Consider the following 18,212-nt stretch of genomic DNA (forward strand, 5'->3'; position numbering starts at 1 on the left):
GTTACCAACATTTCTAGAATATCTTCTTTTGTGTTCCACAGAAGAAAGAAAATCATACAGGTTTGGAATTTACATGAGGGTGGGTAAATGAAATTTTAATTTTTCCATTCATTTTTGTCCCTTTAAAAGATTTTGACTCACCAACTCACATCCTGAATTTGACAAAAATGATAATAATCATACTGTTATGAAGGCATGTACTGTACATCCACATGTGATCATTTTTCTTTAGACTTTCTTTGCTATGAAGCTTCTGAAGTTACACCGAAAATCCATCAAACTTGCACTATCATAAATAAACATGATTGCAAACTATATTTGCATAGAAACACAAGCTGTTCCAGTGGAACAGATGTAACTGACAAAGAGGCAGAGCCAAAAGTGATCCAAACTCACCAGAGTACAGAACCTCTCCGGTGGATTCCCACATGTGATATCGGGAGGCTCCACTCTAATCTGCATGTACTCCTTCATGGACATGGGTTTGGGCTGGCAAGCGTAATATTCCCATGTTGGTCCATCGTCTGTGCTGACCAGCGACTTACAGATATCGTACTGGCCGAGAGTCAGAATAATGCACTGTAAGAGCAGGAGCGCCTGTGAGAGCATGGCACTGGATGGGTCCATGGGCATGAGAGAAAGGCAAGGGGCGCCACAGCTATTAGGTGTATCAGCATGGAAATTAATTAGATTGTGAAATTTCCAATATTCATCCAAAAGGGCAAAGTCTGGTCCTCGGTGGAAAACTTTGACTTAATGTAAAACCTGTTCACACTGAGGTGTTATTTTTAGATCTGTTGTGACATCTTCAGAACTCAAAGTTCAATTTCTATACATGACAACTGAATTCAAGTCCAGGGATGAATGTTACTTCAGTTCAGAGACATGGAGTGCATTTAGTGGTTCATATGCAATCAGAAGGTGCCTGGTGTCAGAGTCCAGACTAAGATTCAAGTGAGATGAGATGAGCTGTTTCATTTCTGATGGGTTGCCTAGGAAATAGGGGGGGGGGGGGGGGGGGGCAGAAATAAGCAATATATATTTTACAGTTAAAAAAATGTTAATTAGTTAAGTTAGCTAACTTACATTAAAATATATTTTAAAAGACAATGAAACTGCATTATAGTTCATGGATAAAATTTATCCATTAGGCTACATTATGTATAGGTTTTTAACTGTGAAGTAAACAGACACGATTAAAACATCGTCAATGTATTAACAATAAAGATACAATGCTGGAAACCACAGCTGCCATTTGTTGTTGTTTTTTTAAACCCAAATGTATTATTTTTCATAACAGCGAAATTCGAAAACTTGCCACTTTCTCCAAGGTGCACATTTTCCGTAGGCAGTAGATGATACACTTTTAAATTTTCGACTTCGCTATGGAAATCTTTTTTTTTTATTTATGTAAACGCTGTAGTAGGTCATCCGGGACATGCTCCAAAACAATGCGAATAAATAAATTCTGTTGTGACACATTCGCGCAAATATTACACAATTTTATTGTAGCCTACCTATTTAAGTACAAAAAGGCGATTAGAAAAGAAAATAAATAACTAAAGAAATTCGCAAATAAATTGTTATAAAACTGAGTAAAAAAAAAAAAAGTTTAGTTAAATGCACTTTTTCCAAAAAACATCCGGGAAATGTGATAGACAATAACCTATTCCTCACCAGCTTAAGTTACTTGAATTCATCAAAGAACATCTGAAATGCTGTCCGTGTTCTAAGCGCTTACAAGAGATTTAGAATGTTCAATGACCGAAATAAAGAAGTAACACACCTGAGTAACCTTACCTCGGTTCCAGAGCTCAGCACCTTTTTACGGCTGAATTTCTTCAGTGTAAACTCTCTCCCTCAGTCAGTTCCCTGCCATATCACTTGAGATGGATGAGAAACACATGCACACGTTACTCCGCTCCATAAATCACAGCAAACGCTTTCTCCTTCGAGCTTTCTTCTGCTGCCGCGTAGTTTGTTGGAAAGCATTCTAGATAGATGCCCTACATCCAGACTCTTCCGAATCGAATTAAGTATTGCCTGAAAACCGTGCATTTAAAGTTTCGGTTCCTGTCCCTGCCTTCATTGATGCCTCTGTCCTGTGCGCTCAAGGACAGACTTCAGAGTACTCCACCTCCAGTTCCCATCCTGTGTTATTCCATCCCCGCTCCTGCTCCATTCACTCTGCCTTATCTACTGTAGCTATCTATTTGCGCAATGCAATATCTGACTTTCATTCCTCTTTGGAAACCTCGATGAAAATACTTTTAGTCTCTGCAACCTGCCTGCCTTGTTCAGTCGAACTAGTGTGGAGCAGAAGTTTATCTAGGGGCTTGAAGAGAACCGTCCCAGCAGCAGACGAGGCAGTCCGCCCCGCTTAAAGAGACAGATCAGAGGCTGAGGATTCCCAGGCTTCTTTCACAGCGTAGCCAAGGTGTTTATCAAGCCAAACACTTACAGAATATAGGCTACCATAGTTTCGGTCAAAATGTTAGAGGTATTGCTTTAGCAAAACTGTGTTAACTTATATAGTTGAATAAATAAATGAGTCACACAATAAAATGAAAGAAAAATACTGAAAACTTCATAACTAGGCTATGGCATTTTGTCGGAGACTGTTCTGTTACCAAGGTGAATTTCTTTAAGGGACGGGCTAAAAATTCAAAATAAATGAATTCATGAAACATGCTGTTTTATTTATTTATTTATAAAAATGGTCAATGAAGAGAGGTGTTTAATCCTCAGATAATGCTGTTCATCTTCAGCCAAACATATTACCTTTTTTTACTAATGAGGTGTGCAGTTTTACAATATTAGGTAATTATTATGTAGTCTACCTAAAACTGTAACAACAAACAAACAAATATTTTAAAACTACAACATTACTGCAGGTAATTACTGCACTATTGCACAGTCAAGCTGCACTGTAAATTTAACTTTTACTTGAAAGGTCTCTTTTATTATTTTGTGTTTGCTTAGGGAAATTAAATATGAAAGATACAAACTGCAAGTTTACAAAAATTTTAGCTTTCGTATTTTTCGCATTTTCTTGCAAATAAGATTTTATTAAACAATGAAACGTGTTTCTATCAATAACGACGATTACAGAACTGAACTACATATTTTCTCATCGCGTCAGTAGCCTCCCTTTTAGAAACTACAAATCCCATCATCCGTTCTGCGCTATGGTTCTGCGTCAGTGACGTCACTCGAGCGCCAGCGTCCGCGGACTCAAAAGCCATGGCGGACGTTATGAATGTTGGAGTGAATTTAGAAGCGTTTTCTCAAGCGATTAATGCCATCCAGGCTCTTCGATCGAGTGTCACCAGGGTGTTCGATTCTCTTAAAGATGGGATGAAAAATAAGGAGACCCTTGAAGGGCGGGAGAAGGTCTTTATAACTGAATTCCAAGATAACCTACAGTCAGTCAATCGCGATTTAAAGTGAGTTAATTGTCTGACCATTCACTTAACGTTACCCTGTGAAATGTTGTAACGGTAACCATCGCTGCCAAAATGCAAGTGTTATTGTAACAAACCATGATAACCTAGTAACGTTATTACCCGCTGATGTCAACACGAAAAGCGATGATGGAAGATTCTGAAATCACACATTCATTTATTATGATTTTAATGTGTTGTGGTATGTTTTCTAAAAATGACTGATATTTTTTTTTTATGGCGGAGAAAGTCAAAAAAGCTTGATTTTAGCTTGGTTTTAGGAACCATAATTACAATTATTATGTGATGTGTGACATTGGTTTTATTGTGTATGTAAAAAAAAATCAATATCAACAGTACCAGCCTGACTTTTGTTTCTTGTTTCTGCAGTGAATTGGAGCGTCTCAGTACTTTGGTTGGCAGGCCGTCAGAGAGTCACCCCTTACACAACAGTGGACTGCTCAGTTTAGACCCCGTTCAGGACAAAACACCTCTCTACAGCCAGCTGCTCCAGGCTTACAAATGGTCCAATAAAGTAAGTTGTCAGCATTTTGCTGATTCACCTTGCTTTAAAGCCTTTGAATGCAACACACACAGGTGATTTAAAAGTAATGGAACGAAATTTAAGTGATGAATCTCTTAAATGGTCTATTCAGACAGTCACTCCAGAAATATGCTCAATAGTGAATTATGTATTAAAGGGTCACCTTGATGTGGTCTGAGGCTCCCGTGGTCTTGCACAATGTTAATTTTTCCAGGGCTGGAAAAAGCTTTATTGTTCAAAATGTGTTCTTTTTTTTAATGTTTAAGATAAAGGTCTCTAATTCCAAAGTCCTTTTAGGCAAGTCGTGCCACTCGGCCGCCATCTTGGCAACGCCTCCAGGCAGCTATTCCAGACTAACAAGACCAGGCTCCTATCTATATGAATGGGCAGAGAGTCAGAACTGCACTTTCACTGGTCACCGAGCATAAAAACTGCATGTATAGAAACTAGAGATGTTCCGATACCCTTTTTCTCTTCCCGATACCGATTCCGATACCTGGGCTCAGAGTATCGGCCGATACCGAGTACTGATCCGATACCTGGGTGTGTATCTGTATATACAGCTGTATATACTACTAGCCCTGTGTAAATTTCTAGAATTATTTTATGGTGTGCTCCAGACTTATCCCTTGATAAAACATGAACAAATACATGGTTAACTACTGTATTTATTACAGTATTTTTATTATCTGACATGAATTTGACAGTAATATTATTTAATTTCTTAAGCGAAAAAGAACTTCAAATGCAGCCAAAAATCTAACACCGCAAACTAAAAAAGGTATTTTAGTATTTTAGTTTTACTATATTAGTGTATAAAAAACTGCAAGAAATAAGTCTAGGAATATAAAAAATTCTATATTAATCAGATAATCTCTTTACATCAAAACAAGTAAAAAAACAAGCAACCGTCTAGGCATAATTATTATTATTAATAGAGACCTATTATTACTACATAGAGACGTACCTAAATCTACTGTAGGCTACAACAGTAGCTTAATATATTGTCAATTTACTCGCCATGAAGATCTTTGAGTGTCTGTGTTTATGATATGACAGTTTTCTCAAATGAAACGTTAAATTCTCATGAAGTGACAGTTTATGCGTTCATGTCCTCATATAGTGACACACGGCAGAGGCCACAAAACAGCGAGCTCCCGTGCATCTGCGCCCGTCTCCCACAGAGATGTAGACTTTGCAGGAGTAATATTTAAATAGTATTTTGCAGTTTAATATTCACAGACACTAGTATATATATTCGGCTACAGTCTGGAGCCCTGCGCTTAGACTAACACGGAAGCGACTGAACGCAGCTGCGGGTAACGAATATACTCAAACTTACTACCGGAGACGCTGGTATCATCACATTTTAAAATTTTCAGCACCGTCTTGGTCCCTAGTCGCCGTTTTACTGTCTGGTTGGTCCAGTCTGAAATACTGCTAAACAGCGGACATACTGCTAACCACTGATCTATAATATAGAAGCGGCTTCACTGTCTGTTGGCAGTTTAGAACGCGATGAGCGATCCAGTCATATATAGATCAGTGCTGCTAACGCGTTTTCATTTCTTCTTCGCTGCTCTACACAGGGGTTGCTTGTGGCATTACAGCACAACGTCCTGTGTTTGCAATGCATTCTGATCAGCGAAGAAGAACCGTGCAGCGGTTAGGCAAAGCTAGCGTTCATAACTAGGTCTTGAAAATGGTATCGGATCGGTATATGGGTTCATGTACTCGCCGATGCCGATGCCAGAATTTGTTGTGGTATCGGAGATATTTTCGATACTAGTATCGGAATCGGAACAACTCTAATAGAAACAGCAGTAAAATATGATAAAAATCGCTGAAAAAGTTTGATGACTTTGCCCCAAAATAAGGTTTAAAACGCCTTTTTCCCCACAGGTTATACTTTTACTATGCATGTGCAAGGGTTCACGACACCAACTTCATTTACGTCTCTATCCAGAATGCCGGTGTCTTTTACTTAGAATGTACGGTAACATATTTGTGGTCGATATAAAATGCTTTAACTGGTAGTCCGGTGCCTTCGCGTTGTTATCACCCACTTCTATGTGGATTCCATCTAATCTTGCACACAACTCACTGTCGCCAAATTGTCTCCGCTGTCGCAAAACCTCAACTGTGCGCATGCATCAGTGGAACCAGACGATAGGCTTAAATGTTTCCCGGCTTAACTGTTGAAAGCAGATGATTGGCTTTCCAGCATGAGGGGCGGGACATGTGCATACAACCGCCATCTTTGTCGTTACGGGTTTTCCTTATATAGTTGTATTGAGGATTGACGAAGTAGCATGTCTCTTATAAATTGTCTCTGCTTATGCTCACCAAGGGTGCATTTATTTGATATTTGTGAGATAATATTACAATTTTAAATAACCGTTTTTTATTTTAATTTATTTGAAAATGTAGTTTATTCCTAAGATGGTAAAGCTAAATTTTCAGCATCATTACTCCAGTCTTCAGTGTCTCATGATTCTTGATCATTCTAAAATGCTGATTTGCTACTCAAGAAACTTCTTCTTATTACTAGCAATATTGCAAACATTTGTGTTGTGTAATATTTTTGCCTTTTGATAACTGGAGAGTTTACAAGAACATTTATTAGAAATATAAACATATTATAACAATATAAATGTCTTTACTGTCGTTCTTGATCAATTTAATGCAGCCTTGCTGAACCAAAATATTAATTTCTGACTGCAAACTTCTGAACAGTATGAAAAGTCATCATTAGGGATGTAAGAATTCACCCAACTTACGATGTGTTTCGATTCACAATACTGATTTCACAATACGATTTTCTCACAGGTGTTTTTGTTTTACAAAAGATTTAAGACAAATTCTAAATGAAAAGATGTCATATATTATTGCTTGGACAAAATGCTGCACATTTCTTTGTGAAATTGAAACGTGTCAAATGCTAAACTAAAAAACTAAACTCAAATTTTAAAACAAAGCCCAAATCAAATAATTAAATAATTCAAATAAAAGAAATCTCTTCATATAAACAAACCAAGGCTTTGCCTGTGCTCTTTCCATTTAAAGTTAGAGGCAACCTCTTTATTTTAATCCAAATCCAAACATAAGTGCGGCATATATCCAGTATGAGCAGTTTTAAATCTGAATTAGATTGTATCATTTCAAAATTTTTATAATTTTGAATTCGAAACTATACTACAGTAGGTGGCGCTTATGGAACAGCAGCAATACAGCATTTACCTGGTTACTTTTGTAAACAAAGCAGCCCTGAGTTTATACTTTAACACTATTTTTAATATGCTTTATATGGAGGTAGATGTAAAAGAAAATAGCATCTAAACTTTTCTGAAGACAGTCAGTTGCCCTCATACATATAAACCCCCAACTGTGTCACGATTCATTTAACATCTCAGCCAATTTGAATTCTCACATATTTGTAACAATTATCAACTGGCTCAGGGTACATTGCTACATCCCTACTAATCATAAAAGTTTGAGAAAATTAATGGAAAGTGTCAGAAATTTTAATTGGTGAGGAGTAGTGTTGTCAAAAGACCCGGTACTTCGGTACCAAGTAGGTACTAAAAAAATGAAAATGTGATGGTACCAGGTTTCTTTAAGTACCGGTGGTACCAAGTACCCGCTCAACCCGGTTCTTGACACATACAGCGCTACGATTTCCACGAAGCAGAAAACGCAGACGGAATCTCAAAATCCAGTCTTGATTATGAAACTTACATTTTAATATGGACAGTCACGGAATTTGTCAAAGTTAGCATAAATTAATCAAATCAAATCTCCTTATAGACCAGTATCTGTAAATGTTAAGCCGCAAAAGTTGGTTGAAATATGAATCCTGCATGTTCTGCGCGTCTCTGTGTGAATGAATGAATGAATGGTTTGTTTACTACATTGACTGAAGCGCGTGACGCTTGCAGTAATTTCAGCATCTGCCATCTCAATGAGGACATAAATACACAAACTACATCACCAGAACTGTTCTGAGTCACTTCACAAGCATTTTACCTTTTCATCTGAGTAAAACTAGTGTCAAAATAAAAGTAGCCCGTCAAAATAAAAGTTCATTTTTGCATAAAGGCATTGTGCTAGAAATATTACTATTATTTAGTAGAATGTATGTGATACTGCTACTTCTGTTGAAAAAATTAATACAACTTTATTTTTTAAAGAAATAAATCACACTATTTCTTCCATGTTTACATTTTAATAGCAAATCCCATTTATCAAAAAAAATTTGTTTACATTTCATTAAAAGACAAATTAAATTTGGGTGAAACTTGTTTACTGTTTTTCAAACAAAACTTGAAACAAATGTAAATAAGTATAAAGAATGTTATTGGTTTTATTTTTAGTGATAAAAAGTTTTTTTATTTATTTTTTTTAGAATATTTTTGTGTTTTGCTTTGGTACCGAAATTGGTACTGAGAACCGTGGATTTTCACTGGTATCGGTACCGAATACTGAAATTTTGGTACCGTGACAACACTAGTGAGGAGATTGGTAGACAGAAGTCTTTTGTTTATAGTGGTCAATCAAATGGTTGAAGAACTGTGTTTTACATTTGATATGTGTCAGGTTTATAGTGTGAATTCTCTTCAGGGTATTCATTTCATTGGTTTATGCAAAAGAATTAAAAAATTTAAAGCGTGTATGTGCATGGTTGCCAGTTTGGGAAAATAAAGTAAAATACTGGGCACTATATCATTTTATGGAAGATGTCTTTTTTTTTAGCATGCTCAGTTCAACTGCAACATTGTTACTGAGAAATTTTTTTGATTGACTTTTGGACAGCAATTATTACATGGTGGGTTGTGGACAAAAATGCAATTACACTATTGTTAAAAAGTTTAGTGTTTTTTTACTTTTTTAATGTTTTTAAAAGAAAAGCCTCTAATGCTCGCCAAGACTACATTTATTTGATTAAAAATACAGTAAAGACCGCAATATTATGAAATATTATTACAATTTAAGATAACTGTTTTCTATTTAAATATATTTAAAAATGTAATTTATTCACTGGATGGCTCTAATTGGGGGATTTTTTAACTCTGGAAACCTGGCAACCACAATGAATGATAACTAATGTTTTAATTAAATAATTAAATGTTTTCAGGATAAATAACCAGTGGGCAAATATTGCAGATGATTGTAAGAGCCTTCTCTTTTTTTGTCTTAGTACTTGAGAAAATTGCATTTGTTTTGTCTTCCTTTAGTTTGAAAAAGTTGCTTCCATTCATGAATTCCAGACGAACATGAATACAAGGCTTTTACATCATCATAATTGTCAGACTCAGCTGTGATGGAATTGAATATCATCTTGAATATATTGCGTCTAATAATACTTTAATAATATAGGGTTACAGTTTGATGGTCTAATCGCAGCGCATCAATAAGACACATTATAGCTCGTATCTGTGATTTGCTTAAAGCAATGTGAGAAGTTCCAAATGTAAAAAAGCTTGCCATTTCTGTCTGCTTAATTTGACAGAAAACCGAGTTGTGTTACTTCTTACCTAGTAAATCTTCTTTTGTTCCTGAAAAAACTGTAAAATTATGTTCTCTGTGGATCAAGGTCCTCATGCGAATCCTCTCAGTAGAACGCGCACAAAGTCTTGCCAGAAGAGTACACACTTGAGATTCAATAGATGTGGGTGTTCTCACAGCAGAACCAACATTTGCTCAATATCCATTACGGCTGAGTGCTTTGACTTCTTTTGATCTTGAGTAGGTCTTCTGTCCTAAGTGTTATTGAACAAGATTTGCTGTTCTTACTGTAAATGCAATTTCACAGGATTCCTGCGCTCTGTTCTTGAGTTCTTTGATGCTTTGCCCTTAGGTGATGCAGGTAGCATTATGATAGACCTGGAATTTGAATAGAAAACAAACTCTTTGTTTTTTTGGAAACATGGCACGAAGCTATAGTTTGATTCTCAATATTGGAGGTAAAGGGTGAAGAGTGTTTTGCAGTACCAGATCACCTGTTTAGGTTTCCTGCATGAATTGGTGAATGTGTGGCAGGTTTTTTGGTCAATCAATAGCAGCTACTCATTAGTTGCTCTCTCCACACTTTGTGCTTAATAGTAGTTGTACACAGGTCAGCTATTGCACAGAAAAGTTCTTGAAACATCACTGGCAGTTTTTTTTTTTTTTTTTTTTTTCATTTTGAAAATAATAATAATGAAGAAATTTTTTTTTTTTTTTTTTGGTCATACAGGAATTAAATTGTTTTGAAATATTCCCCGTCTCTTCTTGCCCAAAGGTGCTTTTATTGACACTTATTCATTCCTTTTTTTCCAGGTAAGTGGTTGTGCTTCCCTTTCTGTTAAACAACAATATATAATAATATATATTATATAATATATAAACATGTATATATAATTTAGATTAAAGTTCACTGATGAATTGTGTAATGCAACCAAGAAGTCTATTCACCTTTATTTATATATCGCTTTATACAGTATAGGTTGTTTCAAAATAACCTCATGGTAATAAACAGGAAAATAACAGAATCAGTGTTACATCATGAATTATGAAAGGACTTTAAGAAATTAAACTGGGTCAAATCTGGTTTCATATTGACTTTTAAGGTCAAAACTTTTCTGCACTTTTTCCAGGTTGAAAACTTGATCTAAGTGTCTGTGTTCTCCTGGTCTCATCAGAGTGAGCCGGGACTGCATCAGGTTCAGGTCGCTCTGTGAGCTTCCTCTGTTTTCGGTACAGCAGGATTAGGTGTCTGGGCTGGACTGTGTGCGGGCAAACATGGGCATGAGGCCAAACCAAGACTCTCTGCAGAAGTATTGATGCTTCCTCGCTGTCTGCCCGGACAGCACCACTCCCACCCCAATGTAAACCTGATCGATGCGAACGTTTTCGCCATGCAAACTACCCCAGGATTAATGCACTTCGTGCTTTCAGTAAGGCTGTTTTTGTCCATTGTCTCATTTGAGTCGGTTTTTTAGATTAGTGGCACATCAGCCTGCATAAATTATCAGTTGGTATTTAGGATTAGATGGAGTTTTATTATTCAGTATGATCATTCATCCTGGCATATTTATACAGTTGCACCTTTTTGATAAAAAATACCATCTTATAATATTGCTAATTGCATTTTAAGTGAGTATGTAATCTATTCAAGTACTGCAGTCTGTTAAAGTTGGTCCAGTTGGATTTGAGAGTGAATAGATCAACAGTTAATTAAAGGGAAACATGTTTTGCCTTTGGCTACTAGCTGTCACTCACCCTCATTATGTCCTGGTGTGTTTTGTCTCAGGAATCTCAAGGCTCTCCTCTTCCTGAGACCTTTTTTTTGTGTGAAGTGTGAAGCATTGTACATTAGAAAATATTAAAGGATTAGTTCACTTCCAGAATGAAAATTCTGTCATCATTTACTCACCTTCCACTTCTTCCAAACCTGTATGAGTTTCTTTCTTCTGTTGAACGTAAAATAATATATTTTTTAAAAATGTTAGTATCCCAACAGTAGATTGGCACCGTTGACTTCCATAGTATTTTCTCTTATTATTAAAGTCAATGATGCCTATCAACTGTTCGCATACTAATTTTTAAAAATATATATATTTTTGTGTTCAACAGAAGAAAGAAACTCATTCAGGTTTGGACAAATGTCTCAAGTTTGTGTTTATCCTAGGATCTTCTCGACTGCATGATTTTGAATTCTCTTCGTCAGTTGGAAGCCTATCATGAAAACGATGATTTAATGACTGTTTAACTGTATTTAACACCGGGTTGTGCGCTGTCAGTACACCAGAGATGTCTGGCTGCATAGAGAGACATTTAAGCACCTGCTTATCCCTGTATCAATTCAGTTAAGACATCAAGCTATTATTCTGTCATCTATACTCGAGCTCCTCTAGTGCCAGCAGACCAGGAGCACATGAATAATGTGTCATTGCAGACTTTTTTTTTTTTAAGAAATATTTCATGATTTTAATCTCTGTTTGAGTTTGTTTTTGTGTCTCAGGGGTTAAATCTTGGGTACAGTGAAAGTAAAACAAAAATCTTTCTTCGTAGAATAGAATAAAGAAACATTAGACACACAAAAAAGACATTTTGGTTATTTACTCACCCTAATGATGTTCAATTCCCATATTATAATGTTAAAGACAAAAAGGAGCGTAAAGATTGTCCATTCAACTTGATATTGAATGGTATATGGAATCATGTGGACTATTTTTATGGTTTTATTTATTTTAATAATTAGTTTTATGTACAAGTATATGCCAGTGTCTTTTGGTTTTTGGAAAAGAACAGCCTGGGCAGTTTTATAATAGCGCCAGAAAGAGTAAATGATGACAGTTTGAACTTCTATATAAATATTTTCTATAATATAAAGGTATTATAAACATCAACATCATTATTTTCAGCTTTGAATTTGTAAATTTGATTTGACAATGAGGAGTATTTTTAGTATATTTTTTATGTAATTAATGTAATATAACTTGTTACAGTTATCATATTCACCTCACATATAATATAATGTGTTTATAATGGTGTATAAAAGTACCAATGATACCATTCGACTAGTTTTTAGATGTAATCGGTATGTTGGTTAATGTTTATTTAGGTCTATTTTATCTATTTATTGAAATTATTTTGTGTGGATTTGTGTTTTATGTGAGTGGTCTGGCATTGAAAAATATCTCTCTATATACTGTAAAAAGTATTATAAAATTCAAAATAAATCATTGGAATCAAGTTGAAGTGAGTAGGGAAATATGATTATTTTTACACTTTTTATTAGATTAAAAGTAACAATATCCAAATGTACATCCCATTTACTTAAGCCAAAGCCTCAGGAAAGAGGAGACCTTGAGATTTCTGGAGCCAAACAATCAGGCAATGAGCGATGGTGAGTGACCGCTAGTAACCAAGGGCCGAAAACATGTTTCCCTTTAATTGTCTTTCGTATAACATGCGAGCATGCATCATGGGTGCATATGTCTGGGATTGAAGGAAACTCTGGGAGTAAAATGAGGCACAGTCTTCATTGACTTTCACAAGGTCACTTTGCCATCGATGCTCTGATATTCTTCTTCAGCTTGCACAACCGGACAACTAATGAGATCAACAGATTAAGAAGCAGAAATTAGCCCCACTTGTGTGAAATTGCTAAGCTTGTAATATTAAAGAAAAATCTCTATTATCTTGACAGTGAACCTTTACAAAGGCAATCGCTTCGTTCAAACAGATTGGATCTAATCTCAAAGAAATTCCACATTTGACTACATTCTAAAACATGGAGGGAATTCAAATCGTATAGAGTTGAGCCAGTTTAGACAGCGCTGACACTATTGATGAGCAACGGGAACAGTGCAGATGTATTTTATTTTTTATATAATTTCTTTTACATTATATCCACTAGGGCTGTCATGATACTAACTTTTCAGTAATAAAATGTCAATACCAGTAAAATTTTATGTTTTTCATCACTAATTTATGTATTTTTTTAATAATTTCTTATTATTATTTGAACAGCAAATAAAAAATTTAATAATTAAATACACCTTTATTTACCTATTTAAAGGTATACTTCAGCCAAAAAAGAAAATTGTGTTTTTTTTTGTTTTGTTTTTTTAAGTAAAACTAGATATTCTAAACAATATCTCTATTTCTTGATGTTAATGTAAAGCTTTTATTACTTTTTTTTTAACAGTGCAAAAATAAATACATAAATGCACCTTCATTTAAAAAGTTAATATCGTTCAGACAGAATTGAAAATTATCATAAGTCATTTACTCACCTTCATGTTGTTCCAAACCTGCATGTTTTATTTTTGTTATATATTTTTATTTTGTTTTTATTTTTGTTTTTGTTGTGATTTTAAAACGCAGTGTTTTGAACAATGTTTCTTAGTTTTTTGTTAATACAATAAAAGACAATGGAATCCAATGTTGTGTTCAATGAAACATTCTTAAAAACAACTTTTGGTTTCCCCATAAGAAAGAAAGATTGTTACACCATCAGGGTGAGTAAATGATGGCAGAATTTTCATTTTTGGATGAACCAACCCATATTACACTTATTGCAGAATTTAGTGCTTTGTGTCGAATTTGATCATGTGAAATTCAACAATCTTTGGTGCATCAAATCTGAAATAATGCATCCAAAGATACCATTTTTTGAGAGCTACAGTGGAGTAAAAAACTATATTTTTTAGAAAAATTATATTAAAGTAGATTCTGTAATTATTAATACACTAAAGATCTTTTGACTGAAAATGCACCTTTTATGAATTCAGAGTTTAAGATGGTCTTGATTTTAGTTGAGTTGCCACTAGGCTGGGAGTCTTAACAGCTATATCATAAGTCAATCCCCTTGTGTCAGAGTTTATGTTATGGATATTTATATAGAATCACAGATCCTACAACCTATTTTTTTTTTTTTGCCCTCAAACTAATCAAAAGATTGCTGTGGATGTTGCAGAGGCTCGTGGCCTTTCACATCGTACAATGTCCTGAAACCTTTCAGACGCTTTAATGATGTCTTGAACGAAGCTGTCAGAAGAAACAAATGGCAGGCCTCAAACCCAGGGTCCACAATAAGATCAGAGAGCAGCGGACTTGCCATCACAACATGTTTCAGCCCTGCAGTTAATGATGGAGCATGTGTTTGCCAATTGCTGTGCCAGGGAGGACTAATAGCCTGGTCAGTCTTAAAGATCAGTGTGCCGCAAAGGGACGAAAAAGGTTGAAAAAGAACAAGAAACAACTAAAAGGGGCCGAAAAAAAGCAACGACCTTTTGAAAATGCGCTGCTCTGAGAAAAATGTTTGATGTGGTAACTTTAGCAAGCTTGGATTCCTTATTAGTTCCAAGACAAGGGAGTGTAAAGTTAAAAGAACAGTGGTCTCCGCTCGCCTCGGCCTGCTAATTCCTCATTAAAAGAGCAAGGGACAAGCGAGAACCTTTGATATATATTTTTTTCCCCAGTGTTTGCTATTCATATATGAATGTTCATTTAAATTGTTTGTTTAGAAGGCCGTGGGGACGATATCTGTTTGTAAAGTTTTTGATTGATTGGTAAAATTGGATGAACCTAGATCATTACGGAACTTCTTTGTAGGGTTTAACCTAATTGCTATCACTGTTTAATTTGAATACTCCGGGGTTGTGTTTTAGGGTTAATCCAAAAAAAACAAAAAACGGAGACTTTTGAAATCAATGGCGTGGCAGGCCACATTCGCTCTGCATATCCTTGATAAACCATGTAAACAATGACATCATGCACATTGTTGTACTTGTATGAATAGTCACATGACCTGCTTTTTCATTGTTTAGTGTGTGCGGAGAACGTTTCTGAAACGCAGTGAAAACGCCAGTCTAGACGAGGATAATTTTCATTTTAAAAGACTGTTTTAAAACAAAAATGCACTGTTGTAAACAGGGCTTTAATGTGAATTGGAAAAATGTTTATGCATCAGCACATGTTTAGTGTCTAATATTATTTATGTATTTATATGTATTTATTTATATATTTTATAAGTCTGTCTGGTTTTAACTATTTTCTTGTAATTGCTTGGTGCTTGGATAATTCGCCCAAAATGAGTAATCTGATGCGTTATAAATGCCTTCTGCTTTTTACATAATATAAAGGAGAAAGTTTTTACACATATGCTAAGGTCCGTGTATAGTGCGATGACGCAAATTTCATCACCAGAATAGTACACATACCCTGTACAATGGCTTTTTTATTGATTATAACTTCTGGAGAGAAATAGAACTGACGCTGGACAGAAATGAAGCTTTGAATAACAGATCAACAGAAGTTTGGTCTTTTCCTTACACTGAGCTGTCGATTGACTTCAGAAGTCATCTGAACTACTTTTTTATGGTAGTCTCATTAAAAAAAACGGCAATACAGCAGACATAATTTTATGTTTGGGTGAACTGTTCCTTTAAAAACTGTTTTGATATCACATGCCTCTCTTTCGTTATTCAATCACTGCCTGTAGAAACTTCTTTAAATCCAAATGGGTTTCCTGCATGCAATATGTCTGATCTCATTTGGGTTACTCATAACCCTGATTTATGCGAACCAGGCATAGAAAATACCCTAGACCTTCTGATCCCTGCCTGATATTTAAAAATTAATTAACCCCTGACTGCAGCATTGCTGTCTCTTCCTCTCTTTGCCCGTCAATCTCTCTTTCCCTCTTCCACCTTCCCAGTCTTGAGGTGTCTGTTTTCTATCTCTCATTGCATGGGGATTAATATCTTAATTATCTCTTCTGACTAAACATTTACAATAAGACCATAGATTATGCATATGGATGTAACAGCCTGTATATAACATATTTAGCTGCTGCTATGCATTGGTAATTGATTCTATCAGAGCTGTTTTCCACACTGAGTTTGCAGTGATTTAAATGTATATTTAATTGCACTCTCTGAAGATCTAATCTGGCATTTAACAAAAAAAATGTTATCGTTGAAACTACAGTTCTTCAAGGGACAGATTCCCATGAGCAATGTTATCTGATATCCCGCTAAATGTTTCGAAATAACACAATTTTTGGCTTTGCAACTGGTCATAGCTTTTAGAAATCTGATTATAAAGTAAATATTGTTGGTGACAGTAAAATGTGAGCAAACTGAGTTGAACAAATTGAGCCGATTTTCCCCTCAAGGCTGTGTAAAGGTTTTGGGGGATTTTTAGATAAAGATGCACTCAAACAAACAGTGATTTCGTAATTTTTTTGGTGCAGAGTTACAAGCTGAGAATGATCAAAGAGAGTTGTTTCAACTTGTACTTAATATTCGTTGGTGGTTTTACTGTTCCCTCCTCAGCAAAGCTTCTTTGAATAGATATTGGATTTGATGGGAGTTTGCAATTAGTTGTACATATATTGTACATGGAATAATGCCGGGACATTCCCTTGCATAAATACTAGTCCCCTAGATCTGCTTATAGTATTAAATGCAGAAGCATTGGGAATGAGATAACCGCAGTCTGAGCATTGCAAAAATCTGGAAGATGGTGATGGATGATGCACTGTCCTCTGAGAAAAAAAGAAAAAGTATTTAAAAGGCCTTAAAAATTAACTGTTTTTAAATGTTCCAGGACATCCTGCATAAGAAAAAGGATAAGATTATATTTACACTTTATTGATGCATATACTTATATCATGCATCATAATTCACAATCTAGTATATGTTGTGAATAACTATATACATTAGTGTGTGTGTGTGTGTGTGGGTGTATGGTGGTGGTGGGCATAGATACATTTTTTTAATCTAGATTGATCTCACTGTGATTTTGAAATTAATCTAGATTAATCTAGATTAAAATGACTCATTCGAATTCTGATGAAGGCATTCAGAATATGCGTGTTACCCAAATAAAATTGACAAACAGTAAGTCTTTTGAGAAGGGGTTTATCAAGCTAGATGGTGCTTAGAAAAGGGGCTCATCTCCTGTTTCCAAAATGCATCACAAAGTGCTTGAAAGAGCTGTAAACTAATTCCACATTGCACAAGGTGCAAACAACCTTACGTCTGTTTCACACATACTCCGTCTGCAGTGTGTACACTCTAAAAACTGCTGGGTTGAAAACAACCCAATTTAGGTTATTTTGGCAACCCAGCACTGGGTCAAAAAAGGACGAAACCAACGCTGGGTTATTTTAACCCAACCTGCTGGGTTGCTTTTTTTTATGGTTTAAAATGACTACATTGCAGGGTTTCAAAAACCAGAGTGGGTGTTTTTTATCACTGTATTTCAGAAGGAAAACTACTATATTTAGAAAATGTTCAAATTAATTTCGCATGTAATGCTTGATGAGGCAGCGTTTGTGAGTTCAGTGCCACTTTGCAGCCGTTACCGTGGAAACCTACCATTCCCGCTTAGCGCCTCCTGCTGGCAGAAAATTAACTCTCAGAGTGCCGCCACCAATTGAGTGTAAGGATGTGGGAAACAATGCATGCTACGTTAAAATGAACCCAAATTGAGCTAGGCATTAAACCTACAAATAATGTTCATTTTAACACTTTTTTCACTTTTACACACAAATAATAATTATCAAAAGGAAAATATTTATTAAAAACAAGAGTAAAGTCAAAAAGTAACATGTAAGAAGAAATGCAGAAAAGGATGGCATTAACAGCTACAGTTCATAAAGCATTGAATATTCGTTGAATATAACTTAAGATCAAATTGGACTTTGTTCAATTGTGTATATATTGTAT

The 18,212-nt window shown here is 35.4% G+C and overlaps 2 protein-coding genes across 4 annotated transcripts in view; one reads left to right on the forward strand and one right to left on the reverse strand.

Annotated features, from left to right (window-relative positions):
* LOC132114825 (netrin-G2-like) overlaps nucleotides 1-2,403 on the reverse strand; it is a 67,341-nt gene extending 64,938 nt beyond the window's left edge. Inside the window, exons 1-2 of one of the 2 annotated variants that reach the window (XM_059523176.1) lie at nucleotides 1,787-2,399; nucleotides 397-992 (exon numbers count right to left, since the gene is read on the reverse strand). In XM_059523176.1, coding sequence (XP_059379159.1) covers nucleotides 397-633 — 237 coding nt within the window. In that variant the 5' untranslated portion in view covers nucleotides 634-992; nucleotides 1,787-2,399. Of the gene's footprint in view, nucleotides 1-396; nucleotides 993-1,786 lie in introns of both variants that reach the window. The other variant, XM_059523177.1, reaches the window with a different exon arrangement.
* A 799-nt stretch (nucleotides 2,404-3,202) lies between these two features.
* LOC132114826 (mediator of RNA polymerase II transcription subunit 27) overlaps nucleotides 3,203-18,212 on the forward strand; it is a 71,782-nt gene continuing 56,772 nt past the window's right edge. For both annotated transcript variants that reach the window (XR_009425367.1, XM_059523178.1), the window contains exons 1-2: nucleotides 3,203-3,446; nucleotides 3,834-3,978. Coding sequence is in view for 1 of the 2 variants with exons in the window: in XM_059523178.1 (XP_059379161.1) it covers nucleotides 3,244-3,446; nucleotides 3,834-3,978 (348 nt within the window). In the remaining variant the exon portion in view is untranslated. The remainder of the gene's footprint in view (nucleotides 3,447-3,833; nucleotides 3,979-18,212) is intronic.

This window comes from Carassius carassius, chromosome 34 (assembly GCF_963082965.1).
Source record: "Carassius carassius chromosome 34, fCarCar2.1, whole genome shotgun sequence".
Lineage (NCBI taxonomy): Eukaryota > Metazoa > Chordata > Actinopteri > Cypriniformes > Cyprinidae > Carassius > Carassius carassius.